The following is a 24,713-nucleotide window of genomic DNA, read 5'->3' on the forward strand; positions in this document are numbered from 1 at the left end:
TTCATAACTAAAGCTGCAGAAGGAGGCGGCCACAAACAAAATAGGGCGAAGCAAAGCATGCCAGATCTTGAAAAGTCACCATAATGTGATGCTATAGATTTAACTAGATGAGTCATGTGAATAGATAATATTATGTACTATGTTTTGCAAGTCGCGATGTGTAATTTTTGGCGCAAATCTTGCCATTTTACGACTTTATTGGTGACAACATACACATAAAAAGTTTTAGCAAATGTTAGTTGTAAGAATTTTTTTTATTTTGAAGGTATTTGAAGGCAAATTTAATTCATATTCCTTGACGAGAAATTTCAGCGCTTTTTCAATTTAGCCAATATACACCAAACAGCACGATACATATCAAACAATGCGAAATTAACACAATAATTAAAAGCACATATGAGATATTCAAGAATCAAAAACTGAATTTTACTGATAGGTGAAAAAATAACTTAAATATTGAACTTATGGAGAAGTCGAAAAATTTTGTAATTGATTGTAAATTTAAATGAGTATTGGGTACGCGTCAACTAAACGTCACTATCGGCTTAGTCCTGTTGACTAAATGCTTTGACAGTTAACTGTTCCATAGCTAAGTGTCCTGTCGGCTAACTGTCCGTGTCAGCTAAATGTCCTGTCGGCGAAGTGTCCATGTTGGCTAACTGGTGTCAGTTAAGTGTCCCGTCGGCTAAGTGTCCACGACCGGTCTTTGACTACTAGTCTTCATTTTTAGTTTGAATTTGACTGTTCCTGTTTAATTTAATCACCATAAGCAGTAGCTGATTTTGTTAGTATAAGAACATGTTAAGGTCTAAGTCTTTTTAAGTAAGAGGTTTATTTAAATCTTTATCCGACTTTGTAGTTACTTTTAGACATAGCAATAATTTGCTTCAGTCTGTCAGGGGTTTCGGACTATTAAACTTTTATGAGATCAGGTAAAACCTCATAGTTACATAGTCAAGAGATTGACAAGTTAGGAGATAAAAACCCCAGAAACTAGTGGAAATACTGGTTTGCATATTGAAACAAATTTCTAATTGTTAGAAAAGATGCTTAAAGAGAAGGAAATTGATATAAATTACCCAGAATGTCTGGAACGGCTTCATATAAAAAAGTTGCACAAATATCGTTCAAGAATCAATGTCATAAATTACATGTATTTTAAACTGTGACATGTTAATAGATAGTGATTTTAATCTGCTCTTTTAACAAATATTTTTTTAAAAATAAATTTAATAGTGGCCATGTAAATCTATGACTAAGGGTTACTACCTAATTTAATTATTTGTAACTAACTGGTCACCCTTAAAAGTTATCTGTGAATATTAAAGGGACTTATTGCCTTTCATTAATCTTTACCATGATCAAAAGATAAAGCACAAAAACGTAAAACTTAATTCTTTGTATCTAGTGAGACTTAAAATAATACAAAACTACTTATCACCTCTGATGCTTTAGTGGCTTATTGGAACCTTAAAATATATTAACTGGGTTACAACACCAGGAATTCTGCATGAAGTTATGACATTAACTGCGTCAGACAGACAGAGCACAACTAACTTTCAAATCTTGTCAACCGTGCCTACATCAGGCCTTCAGGTTTGTTCTGATCTCTCTAGGCAAGCAGCAGCGGTGGCAGCAGCCAGTCTTCATGCTGATTATGATTTTACTTCTCAGTTTAACCTGTGCCGTTTGATGTAAAAGCTACCTGCTGTTTATTAAACCTTTAAACTGAGCAAGTAGGTGACAAAATGGGACATGAAAAAACAATCAACATAAAGCTGTTAGTAAAATGTAAATAAAATGTAGTAACCTTCTTTCAACTACATCCAACTATTATAAGGGTAAAATATTTAATGCAACCTGATAAATTTTATAAAGTTGATTTTATTCTCAAATTTGTGTTATAATTATGTTTATTAAATTATTTTTAATAATAATGCTTTCTGCTTGAGGATCTATGTTATTCTTAGGATAGTATCACAAAAGTGAAGTTTAGGCATAGCTAATATCTTTATTTGAATTTATTCAGTTCCCATTTGTTGATAGGTTTTTAATTTTCATTAATGGTCCTTAAAAATCCTTAAAAGGACCTAATTTCCATCTGCAGGAATGTGTACGAACCGTGTTTTATTGAGCTGTTGTCGTTTACTTAGTTGCTGTAAAATATTGATTGGATTAGCTTTCTTTGCGCTTTGGATTGTGTTCTATTTAACGTTTTAGTAGTTTAAAATATAGCTGCTGATTATATTGTGTGATATTATACAAATGTCTTTGAGGAAAAATCCTTCATTTTGTTATTTATTCCTGTGATAATACATTTTATTAACTTTTTATCGGATTTGTGCATTCAGTCTGTAACGAACTTGACTGATGGGAGCACCACTGAAAGAAATGTATAGACTTACAGGTGACTATATCGACTATTAAAGGTAATTTTGGAGAAAAAATATCTTTTTTCTTTGTTAGGTTGGAAAATTTTCAGACAACCTACATATACTGTGGTGGCTAAAATTGTGGACACTTTTGGAAATTTTTATGGTTTTGAACTTTGTATGCTTATAGAAAATATTACGTTTCGCAAAATACAAACTTGTATACATCATTTTAAAGAGAATTTATTACTGAATTCAATACAAAACACAATTATTTGCAATACAAAAAAAGTTATATGTACTTTAATATAAATAAACACAATTATGAAGTGGTTTGTAATGTCTAGCTTTACTGGTCATTCACTGTTCTTGTTCTGAGAACCAATCAAATGTTAGTAACTGCCAGTAGAAGCTGACATCATGTTTACACTTGAAACAATTCATTATTTTGCTTTGTTCTGTAGGAGGAGGACCTGTTTCTTATACACTGCAATTACAAGTAGGAATTTTTGTAAAAATTTTTAATATTTAGTCAAGAAGCAATGACATCAAATAAAAGAGTAGATTGAATACCTAGAAAGAGATGTAATATTATTGTGTTACGAGAAAGTGGTCTTTCCTATGCTGAAATTGCAAGACAGGTGGGTGGTTCAGTGACTACATCTGGAGTCCGAAAGTTTTGTTTACGATATCAGGAGACAAGTTCAATAAAAAACAAAGAAGGAAAAGGCCGAAAAAGGTGCACTACATCTATTGATGACAGAAGAATAAAAAGACTATGTCTCCATGATAGAAAAATGTCATCAGCGGCCATCAGAAGTGATCTGAATGATGCTGGTGTTTCTGTCAGTTAAAGAACAATCAGGAGAAGATTAACAGATGTTAGACTGAGAGGTAGAATTCCATGAAAAAAGCCTTATCTTAATTTTCAGGAAAAAAAAAAAAAAAAGACTTCAATGGGCAAAGGGACACATTACTTGGACAGATGATCAGTGGTCACAAGTTATATGGAGTGATGAAACTAAGATATCATTATTTGGTAGTGATGGGCGAAAATATGTAAGACGTAGAATAGGAGAAGAGCTACATCCTGACTGCATTCAAGCATCTGTGAAGAACCCAGTTAGTGGGTTAGTGTTATAATTTGGTCATGCATGTCAGCAGATGATATTGGTCGCCTTCATGTATCGATGGGACACTGAATGCCAGAAAATACATTGACACTATTCTAGAACCAAAACTTCTACCTTCCATGAAAGATCTCTTTCCCAACAATGCTTCGTTTATTTTTCAGCAGGATTTTCTCTCCTTGCCACACGGCCCAAATATCGAAAGAGTGGTTTCGTACAAAGAGCATTAAATTGTTGTCATGGCCAGGAAACAGTCCTGACCTCAATCCTATCGAAAATTTGTGGCACCGTTTGAAAACTCTTGTCCGAATGAGGCACCCATCAAATAAAAGGGAACTAATTAAGGCTATAATTGTTTCCTGGCATCATGTAATAACGAAAGAAGAGCTTAAAACTCTTGTCAGCTCAATGAAACGTCGATGTGAAGCTGTAATCAAAAATAAAGGGTACCCTACTAAGTACTGATAACTCACTGCAATCATCACTATCTAATGTATATTGATACCTATTATTGTTTAACTTTTTTTTATATTGCAAATAATTGAATTTTGTTTTTTGTATTAAATTCAGCAATAAATTCTCTTTAAGCATACAAAGTTCAAAAACATAAAAATTTCCAAAAGTGTCTACAATTTTGGCCACCACTGTATACGTATGTAGCAGGTGCCACTTAATGGCAATCATGTATGTCCGTGACTATTTTCATAACATTAACCAAACACTAAAAATAACAATAAGAAAAATAGTTCTTAAACATTACAACAATGAAATTTACTTTACATTACAGTATTAGTATAATAAAAAATTATACATTACAGTGTAAGTATAATAAAAAACATATAAATAAGTACTCATTTTAATTAGGAAAAAGTAGAAGTTTATCAACCACAATGTTCATTTATGTACTTCTCATGAAGTTTCTAGAAATCATTTAACTGATGTAACTCTTAATATATGGAAGGTATTCCATGTTCAAAATAGACATGCAAATGTAAAATTTAAAATTCGGCAAAAAAGCAACCTTAGTTTGGCATAGGGAATTTTTTCAGGGCCAGATCTTGCTATTTTTTGGCAATAAACATATAATCTGGTGAATTCTTGGGAAGCTGTGTATACTATAGCTGCCATGTCTTTTTTTAGTAACAAACCCGGTTTTTGATCACATTACACAGTTTTAATTTTTTTAGTCTTTACTGGAGGAAATGTTTCGTTGCAGTAAATCAAATGTATTAAATTAATGAAAATTAAATAATGCAAATACCATTTCCCCACCCATAGTGGTTTTTAGCATAAATTTTTCTCACTAAATTTTTTGATTGAAGTGTTTATTATTTATTGTCTTAATCTGCTGATGACATTTCTTGAACTTTCTTTGAAGATTCAATCATTGTTACTCCATTAATAATTAATTTTGTTTTATGTAAGTTTATCATATATTACTAAGTTTATTCACACCGTAGTTCATATATTAATTGTCAACTTTATTTTCATCATATTTAAAAGATCTTAGATTAATGAAATCTTTCTTTTCCTGCTCAAGATTTTCTCAGTTAAAGTGACCTTAGCCAAAGATCACAAAGTTCAGAATATCTGACGAAATGATAATGTTTTACATCAGCTTCATATTATAAATAGTTTATTAACCTGAATCATGCATTAAGCAAAAATTTCCGCACAGCATGAAAACCTTCCACAACTGCCAGTTTTCAAAGTTGATAGTTATATGTGTTTGGGTGTATTTTGTTTTATTCGAAACAGTTGTTAAATTTAGTGTTGTAGAATTTAAAAAGTTATGGAGCTTTTGTTTGGAATAAGAAAAATTCCATGTATCCCTGCAGGAAAATTGCTTTTTTTATTATTACAGCCTCATTATTTAAAATGGTACCAAGATTATTGGTAAGTTTTAATTTAAAAAAAGTTAAGAAAACAAATAAATATACTGTTTTCGGCTGTCATGTTTCCTCAATGTGCTTTTCTTCTACTTGTATTTTTGATATTGCATGTCCATGCTTGAATGTGAGGTAAAATAGCTTCTTTCAAAGATAAATATAGATATAGATAAATATAGATAGAAAATTTTCTTTATCCCTTGGTAAATCAAAAATTGTTGGTGATTTTTTTCTTTAAAAAGAACATGATTGCTTTCTATGAATGCATAGCCTTCTCTGATCTTTTCTCATATTGAGGCACACTCTAAATGACTGTGATTAAGTCTGCCAGCCATTTAATGAGGATTTAGAACAGCGATTCCCAACCTTTTTTTTTTTTTTTTGGCCATTAACCCCTTTAAAGAAATGATTTTCTGTGCCCCCTTACATTTTTCTATACAGTATGCAGCATAATCATAATATAAATAATTGCACATAAATAACTTCAAGATAATAATTAAGTTTAAGATATAAGCAGAAGTTAATTTTACAAATATCATAAACAAAATCATATTCTAATTGCCCAAAAGTTCGATTTTAATTAGTCTGATTGGTTACATTTGATGTATTGATGAAATCGCTTTATAAGTATGTATTAGGTATAAAATTGCTTAATTTAATTTTTAAATCATCTCATTTAAAAACATTCAACTTGTTTTTTGTTTTCTCTGTTTTGCATTCTTTATATTTTTTAATTGTGTTTTCTTGTGTTCTTGCATTTTACTTTTTTATATTGCATAAAATGTTCCTATTAAAAAAAATATTGATTTAAAAAAATATATCAAATAATTTTAGTGCATTTTTCTGTTGACATTTATTTTAGAATATTTTCCTTATTACATGATATAATTTCATGTCCATAAACAATAAATGATCAGTTTTATTAATAAATTTTTTGTAATCATTGGAATCTTGGTTATGCCCATCAACTGCTAGCGCGTATTCAGCTGTCATCTCTTTGATAATCATTCATCCCGTTTAAAATTTCATAGACCCCTAGGAGGTCAATGCTGAACTTGCAGTTAATAATAATAAAGAAGTCTTGGAATATTCACAATAATTAGAATCTTTTACATTTCCCTGAGCTGCTTTTGATTGTATAGTGTCATGCAACAATCATATTTTGAATGATGCTGCTCCAGTTTGTAAACATTTCATTGTAATTCTTTATGATTGTTATGTGTTGGCCTACGTTTATTGCGTCTTCGATTATCGATTTTATACTCTGAAAATTACTTCTTTATTATACACTACCACTATAAAAGCATCTGATTCAGAATCGCCATACATGTTATTGCTTTATGTAAAATTATAATACAGATATACAGAATATATGTATTTGCTTTTATATGCAAAAATGTAACAGATATATCAAATTTCAATTACAGATGGCTCATGCTGTTGCTTTGAGGTTAAATGCAGATCCATACAGGCTGCAGTTTTTTAAAGCTCAAAAGTAAGTAAGCATTATTTCACTGTCTGTAATCTAATTTACTGTGGCTTGTATATGCTGTAGTAAATAAATATTGAATGCAGTGTTTTATTGAAATAGATAACTTAGAATACATAGTCAAATCCCAACAACGTTAAAATGACCAAATTTTAATTTAACTTCATGAATTTAATAAAAAGAAATTTACAGTATAACAAAAAAATTAATGAACATATGAAAATATATCAAAAGATGTAAGTAATAAATTAAATCATATTAGTGAACAGTTAGCTATGTGCAACAAATTTCCTGTGCCTTTTCAGATTCATCATGATGAAAGTTATACATAAATTATTTAACATAACTATCATAAGTATAATCGAAATGTTGATAGGTTTCCCATTGTTTTCCAATTTTAAGAACACGTTTGGTGCATCCTGATATCTCAGAATTTGGTGTTAGTGAACTGAAGAAAAGTTTTATATCTTCATTTCAAAATTAGGTGTATGTTTTTTCTAAAGAAAAATTGGTCTAGATGTAGTATGCAATAAAGAACTTTGTTAGCCCTGATGAATATTTAAAACAGTTGAATTGTGCTAGGGGATTTTGAAGCTATTTATGTATTCTTAATTATTTGTATTTATTTTAATATTTTAAAATAACATTTTTAATGGTGCCATCTAAGAAGTAACTAATTAAATGTGGTAGATCACATACTATCTCAATACTGAATTTAATTGAAGTGTCATAAAATTTATGTTAGTTATTATGACTATAATAAGTAATGAAAAAATTTCAAAGGACTGTTAAGGGATGGATGCTGTTGATCATAGAATCATATGCTTTGTAAATAATGGGCCATTTATTTTAACGCTGTTGTTATGAATTTCTTTAACTGTTTGCAGACAATTGTGCCATGTATCATGTTGCAGTCAGGAATTCATTCAAGAAAATAGGTAATGTGTGAATGGGTCAAGCAAAAGAAGTTGAATTAGAAGTATTAGAAAATGGTTGTTGAAAATCTGTTTATTCAGAACATTAGAATGGCACTGATAATTGGCATTTCTTGCCCGTTGCAGTTGATATGGTCGCTTTTCTTTTTATCCTCTTTTCTTTAGAATGTAAAAACATTTATTTCTGCAGGAAACAAAAGTTTGGCTTTTCTTTCTAAGCGTTCTGTCATAAGAAAAGCTCTCGCCAGTTAGTCTGCAGCTGTCTGTTGCTGTAGAAACAAGCCTTGACTCGTTTTCTGTAAGGGTGTCTTGAAGATTTACTTTTCAGTTTGCCATCTTGGCGTATTTAAAGATGAATTAGCAACCCTTAGTTCTCCCCATTTGAAATATACTAGTCCTGTTGCTATAGCGACCGCGCTCCGCCAGACACTGTGGCAAGAGCTGTTCTGCTCATAGACAGACAGTAAATGTTCCATCTAGGGTAGATATTACTTCTAAGTTTTTTAATATATTATGTCCCCCCTGTTATTTTCAGGAGAATGTTTTTCATCTATGGAGAAAAATGTTAAGTATAGAAATAGGTAATGAAGTAAAGAGTTATAAAATTTTGCCTCAGTTGTTGCAAGAATCTTTTTATTGTAACAAATGGTCAATAATGAAAGTGCACTTGGTAGTGAAGTTTAATGGAATAAATCTCTGACTGAAATAAGAAAGTAAATGATGATAGCTTAATAATTGAGAAACAGTTTAAGTAGTTAAGACATGTATACATGAAAGCTAGTTTCCCATAATAAATTATCTGTTTCCTCAATGCATCATATGCAGCTGCATATTAAATATATTTCAGTTCTTATGAGCAGTATTAATTTTCTAAATTCTTAAAGTATGAGTAAGGTAAAATTCATGCTGACATAAGTAGGATAATGAAACAAAAGTACAAAAATAATTTTAAAAATTGTAATTTTTACCCTTTTCTTTAAATTAGGCTTAATGAGAGAATTCTGCTGTCCTGTAAAGTAAAATCATTTGCAACAGTCTCTATCCTTATAACTAGTAGCATTTTTATCATCTATAAAGGGTTCATATGTAAATTGTTTGATACTCACCCCTTAAAATCATTAGCAGTAGACTGAAATAAAAAATTAACTGTGTATGTCATTGCAGAATAATTAGATGAATGTATCATTTAGAATCTTAGCTACCAAGGGATTTATTTAAATTGTGTGTATAGATGGCCATCCCAAAATGTGTTAATCCTTTGGCTGCGGGTACAGAATTAGTAAAATCAGAGAATTTTATTCATATGAAATCATTAACTGGAAATGGACTAATAAATTGAAAGAAAAATAGCAGTTGCAGCATTAATATACGTAGCGTATTCGGAAATTAAGTACCGTTTCATTCTAGCGCCGTCGCAGCGCTGTGGTAGGCGTCCCGCGCATGTGCACTAGTCTTTCTTGTTCACTGACTTTCAATTGTCGCCATTTTGGTTGCTCTATGTTGTGTTTTCAGTTTGCTGTGCACATTCAAAATGTTTAAGACAATTAGTTCTCCCGCTGACTGTGAGATTCGTGCCGTGATTAAATTTTTGAACGCGAGGAATGTTAAACCGGTCGAAATTTATCGTCAAGTGACAGAAGTTTACGGTGAATAAGTGATGGAATGGTGAGAAAGTGGGTAAGAATGTTTAATGCAGGTCGAACAAATGTCCACGACGAGGCTCGGAGTGATCGGCCTTCTGTTGTCACCGATGATTTGGTAAGGAAAGTTGATGGAGCAATTCATGAGAACAGCAGCTTCACTATGACAACTCTTTCAGAGGCATTTCCACAAATTTCACGTATTGTTTTGTTCGAAATTGTGTCTGACCGCTTGAATTATCGCAAACTGTGTTCCCAATGGGTTCCAAAAATGCTCACTGATGTTCACAAAACAAAGCAACTTGGTAGTGCCCTGACATTTCTCACGCGGTACAGTGATGAGGGAGAAAACTTTTTAAACCAAATTGTGACAGGTGATTAAACTTGGGTGTGTCATTTCACACCAGAATCGAAACAACAATCGATGGAGTGGAAACACACTCGTTCTCCGAAAAAACAAAAGTTCAAAGTGACAATGTCATCACAAAAAATCATGTGCACTGTCTTCTGGGATAGGAAAGGCGTTTTGCTTACTGAATTTCTTCCCAGATGTGAAACCATTAATGCGGCACGATATTGTGAGACTTTAACAAAACTAAGGCGTGCCATTCAAAACAAACAAAGAGGAATGCTCAGTAAAGGAATTGTGTTGCTCCATGACAAAGCTCGGCCCCATACTGCTGGTGTCACTCAATCGTTAATTCGACAGTTTCACTGGGATCAGTTCGATCACCCGCCATACAGCCCGGACTTGGCGCCCTCCGACTATCACTTGTTCCTGCACGTGAAACGCGAGCTTGGTGGCAAGCGCTCTGGATCTGACGATGACATGAAAAATGCTGTGGAGTCGTGGTTATCGAAACTTGCGGGAAGTTTCTTTGATGATGGTATACAAAAACTGGTCACCCGCTATGACAAGTGTTTGATCATTGGCGGAAACTATGTTGAAAAATAGTTTAAGACATGTATTTTCATGTAAAAATGAAATTGGAATCAAAAAAATTGTTTTACTATTTTTTTTTTTTTTTTTTTCAAAACGGTACTTAGTTTCCGAATACACCTCGTACCATAAAATTTTAATATGGAAATGATAACAATGTTCCCCTCGTTATACTCAGTATGAACAGGCTACTTGCTGCTCAGGGATCCTGCGTTATGCTATGCTTGCTTAACTGTGCTTGGCTTTAATGTGTGTATTGACAGTTTTTGAATGTTTTCAACATGTTAGAAATTAAATTTTTGTAAACGTTTTTACTTCCTTCTCCAGAGTAAAGGAAATATTGGAATCATGACAAATTTTGGGTATCATGTTTCAACAAAAATATCCATTCGGACTGCTCACGAATTTATTTGAACCATGTTTTTACTCGACATCTGTATGTGCGGACAGAATAAAGGCTGCTTTTTTCCAAAATGGATTCAGAAAGGATTCTTTCACGACATCTATATGCATAGATCTTGCATAACTCAAGAACAAGTAGTCTTAGAATGCTGACATTTTGTAAGATGTCAACATTTTAGAAAAAGAGTCCTTTATTGTGTCCGCATGTACAGATGTCACGGAAAAACATGGTTCAAATAGATTTGTGAGCAGTCAGAATAGATATTTTCGTGGAAATATAATACCCAAAATTTTTCAAGATTACATTACTTCCTTTATTTCGGACAAGGAAGTAAAAAAAGTTACAAAAATTTAGTTTACAATATGTTTCAAAATTAACATCCCAAAACTGTCAATACACACATTATAGCCAAGCATACTTAGCCTTCTGACCACGGGATCCCTGAACAATGAATTCCCTGTTTGTACTGAGAATTATGAAGGGAAACATTAACATGCAGTTCTGCACCTCCCTTTTTGGTTGCAGTCAGGTGCAGCAAATTTATACAAATATATTGTTACGTTTTTCTTCTGACACCAGTTGTTTCATTACTTTCTTCTTTCACGTTCGTACGGGTTTAGAGTGAATAATGATGACACTACTTGATGAAGTATCCAAACACACTTTATTAGCCAGTATTATCAGGACAGTTCCAAAACACGTTTACAGTCGTCAAAGTCTACTGTACACCCGCTGGAACAATCAACACAGCCTTCAGGTTATCAGGCTATCACAGTGGAGACAGCGTCACTGCAAAGCACTGGAGTACAACTTCTGACTCTGCTTGGTCGTTCTCGGAACTCCACGTATTCTCGAGACTCTCCACGTGACAACTTGCAATGCACCACGGCTCCCGACTCTTCGGTTCAGTCGTTGCCAGAGCTCAATACGCTCTCTCGATGATGCACTAACCGCAATACACTAAGAGACTCCTTCGGTGAACTCAACGACACACTCGACACTCGCTGCCCAGCTGTCAATTCGATCTACTCCGCAGGGATTGACTCGATAGACGAGACACCAACTCAATACCGACTAACTCGCACTCTAGACGAGGCACACACGCCTTCTCGATGAGGTAAACTGACTGCGGAACAGCAGGTTTATATAGCTGTCGGCTTGTGTTCGAGAACATTCTGGGCTAAACTGGTAAGAATTCGTTCCAGAAGGTTCTCCATCAGTCCATGGCATATCGCCACTTTTGTCGCCAAATGGGTGATTTCTTGCCAAATATAGCAACACTGCATTCTCATTCTATTTTATGGCAACTCTAAATCTGTTTTGTGGGGAAGCTATCTCACCGTGCCTGTGCATTTCGTAACAATATGTATATATGCACTCAGAAGGATTCAAGCCTCAATCATGAAACTCGGCAGGAATGCAGTCTGGTAAGAGATTTGCAAATGATTTAAATTTCAACGCCAATGAGACAAGGGTAAGCGTGTTATGTGCATATGATATGCACAGCTGGGAGAGTTTAAAAGCATGATTGTTCATGCTGTAGGGCTATTCAAGCGAATCTATCAATTGGATGGATGGTATTGTAACTAGAGATTCCTCTGAGATGTAACCAGCGGCAGTATGAACAGTTGTTAGACTTTGAGAAAGGGTGTATCTTCCACCTCCTTTAGATGGAGCGATATGGTAGTTGGCTCGGTGTTGGCGACAATGGATTGTAGAAGGAATCGTCTACTGTTTCAGAAGGTCAAGGTGTCCCAGGAATACGAATGAGTGCGAAGATCACACAACCATAAGAGCGGCTACCTTCCAGGAATCTGGGGGTATCAAGAGAAACCATTTGGAGACGACTGACCAAAACAAATATATGCTGCCGATTGTCCATTAAGATGCCTACCTCTGACCATACATCATACATAGGCAGTGTCAATTGGATTTTTGTCGAACTCAGGCGAGCTGGAATGTGACCGAATAAAGGCGTGTTATCTTCAGTGATGAATCGTGATTGTCTCAGTGCTGATGACCAGCGCACACATGTGGAGATTGGCCAGGCCATCAGTCTGATCCTGCAATTGTTGTCAAGCAGCATACGGCGATTACACAATGTGTGACAGTGTGGGAAATGATTTGTTGGAACACACCATCACCTCTAATCATCTTCAAGAAACTAACAGCTTCCAGTTATGTGGACGACATTTTAATGCCAGCTGTACTGCCTATATTATAATGGCGCCCAGATGCAATTTATCAGCAAGGCAATGTTTGTCTACATACTGCACAACTCTTCCAACAGTGTCTTCAAGGATAAGATGTACTTCCTTGGCCTGCCAGGTCACCAGACCTCTCACTAATAGAGCATGTTTGGGACATGCTAGGAAGGCAACTACAGTTATACCAGATTAATGTTGAATTAACTGCCCAATTGCGAAGATTATGGCATGATCTTCTGCAAGGGTTCATAAATGAACTACTTGATTTAATGCCCTGCCGTGTTTCGGCTTGTATAACCGTCAGAGGTGGTTATACTACTTACTGATTTTTAACCTTTTTCATGCCATGACTCCTTAATAAAATTATATTTCATTTTGAATTTGTAATTAATTTTTTGTCTCTTCATACACTACATATATGTTAAGTTTCGTGACAGTAGTTCATTTTCTTCTGGGTGCATATATTTTTTTTGTGACAAGAGTGTATATACCCACTCTGTTACCCAGTTCAATGAACTCAGTATTTCTTATTCTTATATGTTGGCTAATTGTGTATTTTTTCCTTTAAAAGTGATTGAATTGTATTGTTCTTATGTTCCGGTTAAGGTTTTTATGCCTTTAGTTAATCTGCATGCAATAATTGTAGAATGTTCAACAATTTAAAAGTTTTAAGTGGTGCTAACCCTATCGAGGTAGCGATTTCTTTGCATTTGAAACTAGAATAGTGAATTAAGTCAGTTAGTGCCTAACTTGAGTATATTTTGCTCAAGTGGGACTGCTAGCCAAATTGCTTGCTTTTGCATAGAAAATTTAATTTTAAAAATCTATCTTTTTAACTGTATTTAGTGTTCTATGTTTTTCTATATTTTACAATATTTAATGAAGTTTTTTTTAGATTTTATGCTTCCTTACCATGAAGTGAGAACTGAATTAGGTTGAATGAAAAATATCTCTCTGATGAAATTCAAGGAAATAAGTTTAAATGAAATGTAACAAAAATGTATTTAATTTAATAGACCATACAAGCGAGTTGTGGTGTCCACATTAGATATTGTTTATTTTTACTTTATAGCCACAGAGATGGCCCTGGTGCTCCCTTAAGGTGTACTTATGAGGGAACTCTAAAAGAACTTCTTGTAGCAGTTAAAGGTAGACAACCTAAAAAAATATATTATCAGCAGGTAAGTGTCATCAGTTTAGATGAAGTATAACATAAGCATGCTACTGTATTTTCATAAATTTTAAACCGGTTTAGGATATGTGTCTAATGCATGAGATTTTTTCATAAATATAGTTCATATATATACATTATTTTTTCATATATATATATACATTATATTTTCTTTAATACATATGTTTATGATAAGTTGTGTATTTAGCAAGGCTTAATTTGTTAGAGGTAAATAATAAAACATGCAAAATACCTAAGCTCATACAGTCAACTCTTAATTTACCAGGAATGTTGAGTCAGAATTGCAGTTAATCTGAAAGCAGTTAAAAGACACAGAAAGGAGAAATAAATCTTATTGTATTTTCTAGAAACAAAGTGTAAACAATTGTGGTAATTTAGGATTATAGTGTCAACTGTAGTCCATTGTCAAAATAGGAAAATTAGTCACCAAGCTTTGTTAATATAATCCCATAATTTTAATTTGCAGTGGATTTTATTTTGATTATGATGTTGTCTGTTTAGTTTAGTTTAGTTTACGACTATGCTGCAACCCTCCTGGCCGATAATAATCTCGGCCTCATGGTTAACGCAGCGCACCCGACGCAGACAAACAAACAAACAAAAAAAAAGTTAAAAGATTAAACAGATTAACACAGATTACGTATCTTTAAAAATACACTCACACAATACAAAAAGAAAATCATAAGCATAATTGGTTAGAAAACAAAAAATAGTAAGACGACACATAACTCACTCATCCAACACATAAACTCATAAACAAAAGAAAAACTAAGATATTTAATGTTCTATTCCTATAATAGTCTTGTTTTCATTCAGAATCCTCATAATTTCTGTTGCATAGCTATTCAAGAATTTTCTTTTTTCAATTATATTCTGTTCATTTATTTTTCCAAATCTCATCCTCACACTCTCGGTCAGTTTACATTCTTCCATAAAATGAGCTGCATTTCCGTACTTCTCACAATCCAAGCATTGATCATTGCCCTGGAGATTAAAACGTTTTAAATAGGCCGGGAATCTACCATGATCCATAATAACTTGAATAGTATCTATATTATTAAAGAGGTCCACTTTTCTTTTTATGGTCAAAATCCTCAAGTAACCCTTATTTTTATTTGAACCATTCCATTCTCGAGCCCATTTCTGAATTATACTTGCTTTCATTTTTCTCAAGGTAATTCTTCTGGAATCATTAAGAGCATCATAAATATCACCCTCTCCCAGGGCAGCCTCTTTAGATAGCATTTCCGCCCTCTCATTTCCGATAACACCAATATGTGCCTTGACTCAATGAAAATATATACCATTTTTCTCTCTTATTTTGTTATAAATGTTTTTTATATCCAAAAGAAGTCTATTGCTTGGTTCCGGATTTGCCAAGCCTTGTAGGGCCGAGAGAGCATCAGAATAAATATGTATTGTAAAGTACTGTTTTAAGTTTTTATAACTCCACCACAGTGCCTTTCTAATTGCAACTGCTTCAGTTTGATACACTGATTTATTTCCTTCTAATCATATTTTTCCATTATAGATTTTGATTCCGTAATAAAAGATAACAAAAGCACAACCAGTTCCACCTTCATGTCCGGAGCCATCAGTGTATATGTCAATCATGCCAGTATAGTATTCATATCTTTATCGTATGGTATACCCTTGAAATCTTTTGGATGTATATTAATAAAATCTTTTCCTGTCAAGGCATTACCATTTAAAACATCACCATTTTCACATGTTAAAATCTTTTTAAAACCATAGCTGATTAAAATTTTTCCTAATAAAAGTTATAAAAAATTGAGAGTGGCGGAATGCCAGCTAGTAAGCAAATAACTTCTGTAGAAACAGTATGGAAAGCTCTTGTGATTGCAAGCAGCTAGCTCCTTTGCAATGAATCTAGTTTAGTTCTCAGTCTAATTAATTCCCCTGCCTGGCAGCCCCACATGCCAATACCATATAAAATTTTTGGCCTAATAACATTTAAATAAATATCTCTAAGGGTGGTGCTTTTTAACTTTAAAGTTTGTGAATCAAAGGTACACTTCTATAATATTTTAAAATTTTCTCTATATCTCTGTGAATCGCCTTAAAATTTTCAATAGTTCAAGTTAGCTTTTCATCAATTTCTCCAAGATATTTAAAGTGACTTTTAAAATTAATCTTTATGCCATTAAATTTGAACTTTGGTTTTCTAGTAGCCTTACCACCCCTAGGAAAGAAAATGACATTTATTTTTTCATTGTTAAACTCTATATTTTCTTCTCTACTCCAGTTCATAAAATTTTCCTCTAAACTCTTGAAAGTTTTTTCGAGTTTCTCTAACGAGTCATCATAGACAATAGCCAAAATATCATCAGCAAAGCAGAATAATTCAACACCAGTCATGTTAATAAAAATTTTATTGACAGTGAGGCTCCAGAACAAGGGTGCGCTGCAAGGAGCCTTGAGGACATCCTCTTTCAATATCGTAAACAAGATGGACAGAATCATTTTTATTTTTGAAAAGAATCTTCCTATTTTATAGATAATCTTTAATAATTTCAAATAGTTGTTTTGTGATCCCTATTTTCTTCAGTTCAGATAGCATGGACGGCCAAATAATTGAGTCAAATGCTCCACGGGTATCGAAAGAGATCAGGGCAACATGATGTCTTTGCTTCTTATCTTTCAAATGAAGTAAAACATTATATGAGGACAAATCCGTAGACTTGCCTCGTTGAAAGCCATATTACCTGTCATTAATATAGTTTATTTCTCTTAATTTGTGTTAAATTATGTTTGTAATTAGTTTGTCATAAATTTTTGCATAAGTCTTTAAGAGGCAAATAGGTCTATATCCTCCAATACCTTTTGGAATGAGTATCATTTGACCAATTTTCCAAGCATCTGGAAAAATACACAAATAAAGACATCTATTATATAAAATCAAATGAAATGAAGGAAACTCCTCAAATAATTTCTTAATAAGTCAAACCCCGATCCTGTCTAATCCGGAGGCAGAATGGACTCTTAAACACTTAATCGTATAAGAAATTTCTTCATAGATAAAGGCATCTTCAATTCTGTAATCATCTTCCATATTGACCTCCCCTACGATACTTAAATCACTATCCTGCTTTCCATATACGACTTCTTCCACAATTTTCCTATAAATCTCCTCCACGGAAGCGACCCCTATTTCCCGTGACTTGTTTCAAAATCATTTGACTTCTTAACCTTCCTTTTGCAGTCCAATAATAATTATCATAATACTCCTTATTTAGTATAAAGATCCTATTTATATAGTTTCTTTTAGTTTTTTTAATTTTCTTTTTGTAAATAGCCAAATTTCTTTTGTATTCAATTTTTCTCTTAAGTCTAACATTATCATCGATTAAGACACAATAACACGCCGAATAAATACATTTGCGGTTTTGCAGCTGAGGATGGTGGTTCGGTAAAACCATCGAAACTAGTCCTGTGAAAATTTTGTAAATATAACGCTGATTTTTGTTGTACTTCTGAATTATCATCGATCTTGCTAACCTGGGAACTCTTCCTTAGTGCACGTATAATCCTCCTTTGCTTGTCCAAATCTTGAGTCCACCAACTAGTAATTTGTCTTTGTTTTTTTCTTACATTTCACTTTTAGGTACTTATCCATATTATCGATTAATAATTCTTCCAGTCGAGAAACACACTCATTAATTTCCATTGATGTCTCGCACTTAATTATTCTATCTTCATAGTATTCAATGCTTTTACCAATATTATGAAGCATATGTTTGATTTTTCTTAAGTTTCTACTATAAGCAAAGGAGTAATCATCTTCAATTTGGAAATCTGTCACTCTCATTAAAACATATTTATGATCACTCAGTGGTTCAGCATCTAGAATTTCCATTTCAGTGCTCCTCATTTTTAGTGTCAATGACCCAAGTGCGAGATCAGTCCATCCAACACCCACCTGCAAGGAAAAGGTAGGTCTTAGAATCACTATCATTAAAAAGTTGTAAATCATGTTGTAAAATAAAATCGTTGACTAAAATCCCCCTTTGATCCAAAATCTTAGCCCCCCAGTTAAAACTTTTAATGTTAAAATCGCCAATTATAATAAAATCTTTTGCATATACGTTAAAACCTTCTTCCAGTTCACCAAGGTGTTCATTCAGGTCTTCCGCCGGTCATAAATAAACAGAGGTGGTACTCATTTTAAAGCCTTCCCTTTCTACAGTAATTGTCACAATACAATCGGTGGCCACCCCTACGGAAAACTCAAAATTTTCATTCACAATAATAATGGCCGCTCTTCCGTTATCTGTGTTTATAGTCCTCCATTTACTTCTATATAATACGGTTCCTGCAGCGCAATAATATCTGGGGTATCACTCAAAATTTTATAGCTGAGAGCTGGACTGCTGCAGCAGCACAATGATTTAAATTTAAGTTTAAAATCTTCATATTTAAAACCAAACAAAGCAGTAAAATATCAGTTAAAATCTCAACAATCAAAACAAATTTCAAAAAATTTTAAAACCACTCAGCCTCTTCTTTATTGCAAAAAGCTATAGTATGTAAAATCAAATCACTTAAAATTTGTCAATATAATATCAAAAGTCTCTTACCTTACGCGGGAGGTGGGCGAGACAATCAGGATCCAAAAATCCAATATAGTACAAAAATCTTCTTGTAAAAATCAGGAATAGAAGTTTGCAAAATTTGTGAAATACAAAATAGAATCTCTAAAATAAAAAACACATAAAAATAAGGAAAATTGTCAGTCCCAGCAAAGTGCTAATCCAGCACAATTTTATAATTTTTACATATCCAAGTGATCTCTAATAAAACGTATTTCTTCCAAAAGCACCGGACAATCTTTTGAAAAAACATCATGATCTTCTGCATGTTTGGTACCATACTTCTCATTAATTTTTTTACAGTTGATACAACACTTGGCAGTCAATTTACATTCCAATTTAAAATGATTTAAAGAACAATTACTGCATGCTGATTCGCTCTCACAAAATTTCTTCAGGTGACCATATCCATAGTGATTTGAATATCGCTTTGGACGTAGATACAATTTTACTGCATAGGATTTCCATCCAATTACCAATCGCTGTTCCTCCAAAAGGAAACCCTGACAGACACCAGAGATTTGAAATTCACGATGAGATACCTCTCTTTCACTTGTCGGAATCCTAAACAATGGCCTAGTACAGTCTCCACCACATTTACATTTTATTTTCATTTTTTCAATGATTTGATCATCCTCCACAATATCTGAAATATTATAAATTATAACCTTCGGATTAATAAATTTTTTCCTACGAGGTCTCACGATATTCGCTAGTTTCTCATTTTCAACAATTGCTCTTTCAAGTATTTTACAATCTTCTCGATTGGCTAACTGCACAACCACATCTTCATTTTTTCTACTATAAAAATTAATAACTCTTATGCCTAAATTTGGTGGATTGATATTTCGTTTCAGTTCCGTAAATACATCTATATTATTCTTAAGTGATTTTATTACAATTTCATTATACTCAGATCCCTTAGGTTTCACTACCTTATCTTCACTCTCAACCTTGGTATCTATTACACTAGTATTTCCACTCACTTTCTCCTCATTCTCTTTGTTTTCCCTAACTTTCACATATGCTTTGATATATTCTTTTATTTCAGTGATGTCTTGTATTAAGTTTTCCAATTTATCCTCCGTTTTCTTCATTTTTCCCATTTCAACATCCATTAAATTATGACGAGTCACCCTGTTAGCAATGTAAACTAATCCTTGATTATTTCAATAAGTGCCTTTGCAATTCTTTTTTCTCTCATATCCTCAACAACTTTATTTAATCTATCGATCACTAAAAATACATCTTCGTCGTCTTCCAGAATCTTATTATCCATAGGAATGGATTCTCTTGTATTATCATTGATTTTAATGTAAGCACGCAAGACTGGGACAAGATGCGAGTTTAGAACATATTCACAAATAAATAAAATATTTTATAAAATTCAAAAATGTCTAAAAGTCCATTTTCATATCAGAATCACAATGTAAAACTCTTAAAATAATTTTCCATAAAATACTACATTTTTATCACCAAGTTCTGCCCCCATCAGGTAGAAAGACTTAAGCAGTTGATGCACCAGCTTTTCAAATGTCAACAGGCAGCATCCATTAGGCCTGGCTCAATATCCAAATTTTTAGAAGTTCGTAATTTGAAAACTATGTAAAGTATTCAAGCAAACAGTACATATTCTGAAACCGCAACATAAAATCTTTCAACTAAAACCCATTTCAGCACAAAGTCAATATTTACCAGTTTATCAATCAATGTGAAGAGCCTACCAAACTCGCCACCACGTCAGCTCAGTATTCGAAATTTTTAAAGTTCATAAGTTTAAAACTATTCAAAATAATCAAACGAGCAATACATTTTCTGAAACCGGAACATATAATCTTTCGAATAAAACAGGTTTTAACACAATAAAGTCAATGTTTATCAGAATATCAATCAATAAAGAAGAGTTTACCAAACTCGCCGCCACAGCAGTCAACGACATTGTCTGTGTGATATTATAGATTCAGTTTTTTTTTTTTTTTTTTTTTTTTTTTTTTTTTTTTTTTTGGTAAAATGTATAGCATTTTAACTTGGAATCAATTAGAAAAACATTGCTTGGAACAGAAATTTTTTGTGGTAGTTATAATTTGCTACATTTTTTAATTTTCATATTCACTTTTGATTGAATGAAGTCTTTCTGTCATTACTTACGTTCATTTTAAATGTTGGCAACTTTCTGTAAATTTTAAAATAAGAATGTTTTTTTGTAATGTTATTTGCTCTTTCACTCTTTATTATTAATTTTTCCTAGAAAGTGTTGACCATAGTTAACTTGCTATCAGCTGGAAAAAAAAAAAAAAATCAGTGGTTTTCTTACCAAGAGCATAGTATTTTGTACGCTAAGCAAAAGTATTTAAAAAAAAAAAAATGCCAGTAAATGAAATTATTTATAAGGAAACTGCAGCCAAATGGTGAAACAAGACAAAGCACTGTCAAATTGTGTTTTACACAAATGTGAATGTTATTTCTGGAAAGATAAATACATATTAAATTTCATGTTTTACTAATTGTTAAATAAATTTTATTTATTATGTTCTTATAATGTGGTAATTTTTTTTTTTTGGGGGGGAAGGCTCCTGTGCTTTGTTTTGATACTTGGCAAATGTATTTTGAAATGTCGCTAATTTCGCCAAAGCATACTCAGTAACCTCTATAATGCTGAAGTACTTTACTTCTACTTTTAAGCAGTTTAACCTGAAAAATAATTACACAGGTTAAAATTAGTTTTTGAAATAAGAATGTTATACTATAAATAACAGAAAAATAAACATCTTTAGTGATGGAATTAAGGTATATTTTGCAAAAAAAAAAGGGGGGGACAGTGCTATATCCCTTGTTCTGCTGGGCCAATTGACGAAATTCAAATTGCATTTTTCATGTCTTGAAAGTGCAACTTAGGATATATATTACATTCATATATAGCATCATTCTAACATGGGTATTTTGACACAAAATCGAACATTTTCTGAAATGACATACCAATTTTTTCCATATTTCGATTCTGCGACTCAAATTATGTCTAAATATTAAATTTTGTAAAATTTGGTGCGAAATTTATAAAGAAAATCAAAAAGTTATCTTGGTGTATTTTTCAGTTTTTGCCAACTTCTTAATTTATAACAACCTATTTTCTATTTCTTATTTCTTTTTTTCGTTGTAGATGAGCAGGAAAAAACTACTCCCCCCCCCCCCCCCCCGGGAAAAAAATAAGCAAATTTCAAAACGTTCCAATATGTAAATTCATGTGTATCTTGGAAAATTTTGAATAAAGTATAATTTTTTGCAGGTGTGTCTAGAAAAGAAATACATGTACTGTAAAGACGATGTTGAAAATTTTATAGATTAAAATACAACATTTTATAAAAAATTTTTTAATATAAATCGTTAAAAATGTGCGAATTATATTTGGAGTAAGCCTAAATTTCGAATTCTGGAAGAAGGAATCATGTAAAAAGAGAGAGATTAATAAATATATATCGAGTTCAATTAACATTGAGGAGCTAAAACTTTGAAAGCTAATTCTTTAAAAAGTACACGTGCGATTTTTACAAAATTTGACAGTTTGCCATAATTTGAATCGTAGAATCGAAATATGAGGAAAAAAAACAGCATATCATTTCAAAAGTCTGAATTTTGTGTCAAAATACCTTTATTAGAACAATGCTATATATAAATCTAATACAACCTAAGTTGTGCTTTTGAGATATGAAAAACTCAAGTTGAATTTTGCCAATCGGCCCTATTAGAACGGGAGATATAAAACTGTCTCCCCTTTTTTTGCACACTGTACGAATGCTATTAAAGAAAAATAGATGCTTTCTGATTATCCACATCTCCATCAACCCCCTCCCCCTCAAAAATCATTAGGCATGTCGTTTACAAATTTTTACAAAAATTACGTGGCGTTTTACAAAAATTACGTGACAATTTTCAGTGGTGCCAAAATGTATTTACATGGCAAGCTAGATATTGCTATTGCATTAGCTGGTGTGCAATGCTGAGTTTGTGCAAATCTCTGATGTTTTTATTAAGTTAAAACAGATTGCTGTGCACATGGGAATAAGGACAGAAAAAAAAAAAAAAAAAAGAGAGAGAGATTTTTGAAGAGAAGTAAATGTTTTTATAACCAGTGTTTCTTGCTTTTTAAATTTTATTCATTGTTGTATTAAATTCTTAGTGTTGCCATTTGACTGTGGGGCATTTACTGGCAAAAAAATTAGTCTGCAATAAGTTTGCAAATGCTCTCCAAAGTTGCTAAAAAATTTATGACTTTTATTAGGGATACAAATGATCAGAAAATACTAAGAGATATTTATTTATAAGAGAGCATAAATGATGCACCAATTTCAAATTTGCATGGAAAAGAAAAGTTGGTTAGGACTTTATTTTTAGAGTTCATGTGGTAAGTATGTAGATTATCCTGTAGATCCACATATGCATTATTCTATATTTTTGTTTTCTTTTTTGTATGTGAATATGAACAAGTTTTCTTTAGAATGTTATACACAAAGGCATCTCTCCCTCTTAGGCAGATGGCTGCCATGTGCCATGCGTTAGAAGTTTTATTCCATGGTGATTGCAATGTTTTTTATTGTTGCATAATAAACTTTTTTAAGACAAAAACCTAGTAATTCCATTCATGGTTTAATTGAGAGTTGACTGTAAATATAGTTAAATTTTTTTTTTTTTTTTTTTTACTAAAATTATCAGTGAAAAGTAAAACATGCATAGTAAATAATATGATTTGAAATGAATGAAATACTATTCTTTCATTCTTGTGTCTTCTTTTGTAGTCCAAAGGCCTCTGTCCCTGAAGGACTATTGTTTTTGTCTTGCGATTATGTGTTGATTCACTACAAACAGTGAATCACTTTTCAGACTGTTGCCACAAAGTGAATTTGTTTTATTATTGATTTCCTATTTTGTAAAACTTTAACGAATTTTTGATTAACCAAAAACGATTTCAAAGCTAGCAATGGCAGTGTTGTACAGGAAAAACATTTTTATCTCCAGCGTGTGAGTCTCTGTATCGGAAATTCTAAAGATATGTTCATTTTAAAACTATTTTGCAATATTGCTGTTGAACTGAATTTTATTCTTTAAGTGCAAAGAATGTGATATTTAATAAATAAATGTAACACACAAAATGTTTAAAAAAGCCCCTTTGGATGTAATTTAAAATCTTAAACATTTCAGACTTTTGTTTGTTGTTAATAAGCAGCTTTTAATGAGAAAGTATTTGAGTGTGCAGCCATAGTTCCATTTTAATAAATGAGATTTTTTTATTACCTATGGTACAATTGTTCAAATTAAGAACCAGTGACATTTTTCTTTGTCTTGTCATTTTTTTAAATGCATTTTTGGCATATAAAATAATTTTGGTCTACCATCTTAGGTTCAAAGGATTGCATTATTTCTCTTCTTATGTTAAAATAACTAATTATTCTTCTGATTTAAGCATAAGTATTAAATAAAAAATGTAATACATGGTAATGCTATTTGCTTATATGTGTATCACATGAAAAAAAAAAAAAAAAAAGTGGCATGTTTTTAGCATTCGTATAAGGATGCTGAACAACTTTGCAAGGAAACCTTAGTAAATCTTCGCAATAGCTTTTCAAATAACTTTTTGGATAATGTAATTGAGAAAAAATGCATTGTTGAGAAAATTTGGTATTTCCAGTTTCAAGTTGTTTTGCTCAATTTTTTAAATAAAAAATTATTATGAATTATAGAAAATTCAAATGAAATTTTTATGTATTTCTTAATATTTTTATATATTTCAGATGAATATTAAAGTTAGTGAACTAGAGAATAAAAAGCAATTCAAGTGTACGTGGGTGAATAGTAAATTAAAAGAAGAGGTGTGTAGTTTTTTATATTGTTTAATGGAAGATAAATGAATTGAA

General features: G+C 32.3%; 1 protein-coding gene across 3 annotated transcripts in view; it reads left to right on the forward strand.

Annotated features, from left to right (window-relative positions):
- The window catches only part of LOC118205597 (ubiquitin C-terminal hydrolase 7-like), a 166,255-nt gene that overhangs the window by 100,004 nt on the left and 41,538 nt on the right, over window positions 1-24,713 (forward strand). For all 3 annotated transcript variants that reach the window (XM_085811679.1, XM_085811676.1, XM_085811677.1), the window contains exons 25-27: window positions 6,819-6,886; window positions 14,078-14,186; window positions 24,591-24,668. In XM_085811679.1, coding sequence (XP_085667805.1) covers window positions 6,819-6,886; window positions 14,078-14,186; window positions 24,591-24,668 — 255 coding nt within the window. The remainder of the gene's footprint in view (window positions 1-6,818; window positions 6,887-14,077; window positions 14,187-24,590; window positions 24,669-24,713) is intronic.

Source organism: Stegodyphus dumicola, chromosome 2 (genome assembly GCF_044657685.1).
Source record: "Stegodyphus dumicola isolate Sdum_Otavi_A_Nest chromosome 2, ASM4465768v1".
In the NCBI taxonomy this organism is placed as follows: Eukaryota; Metazoa; Arthropoda; class Arachnida; order Araneae; family Eresidae; genus Stegodyphus; species Stegodyphus dumicola.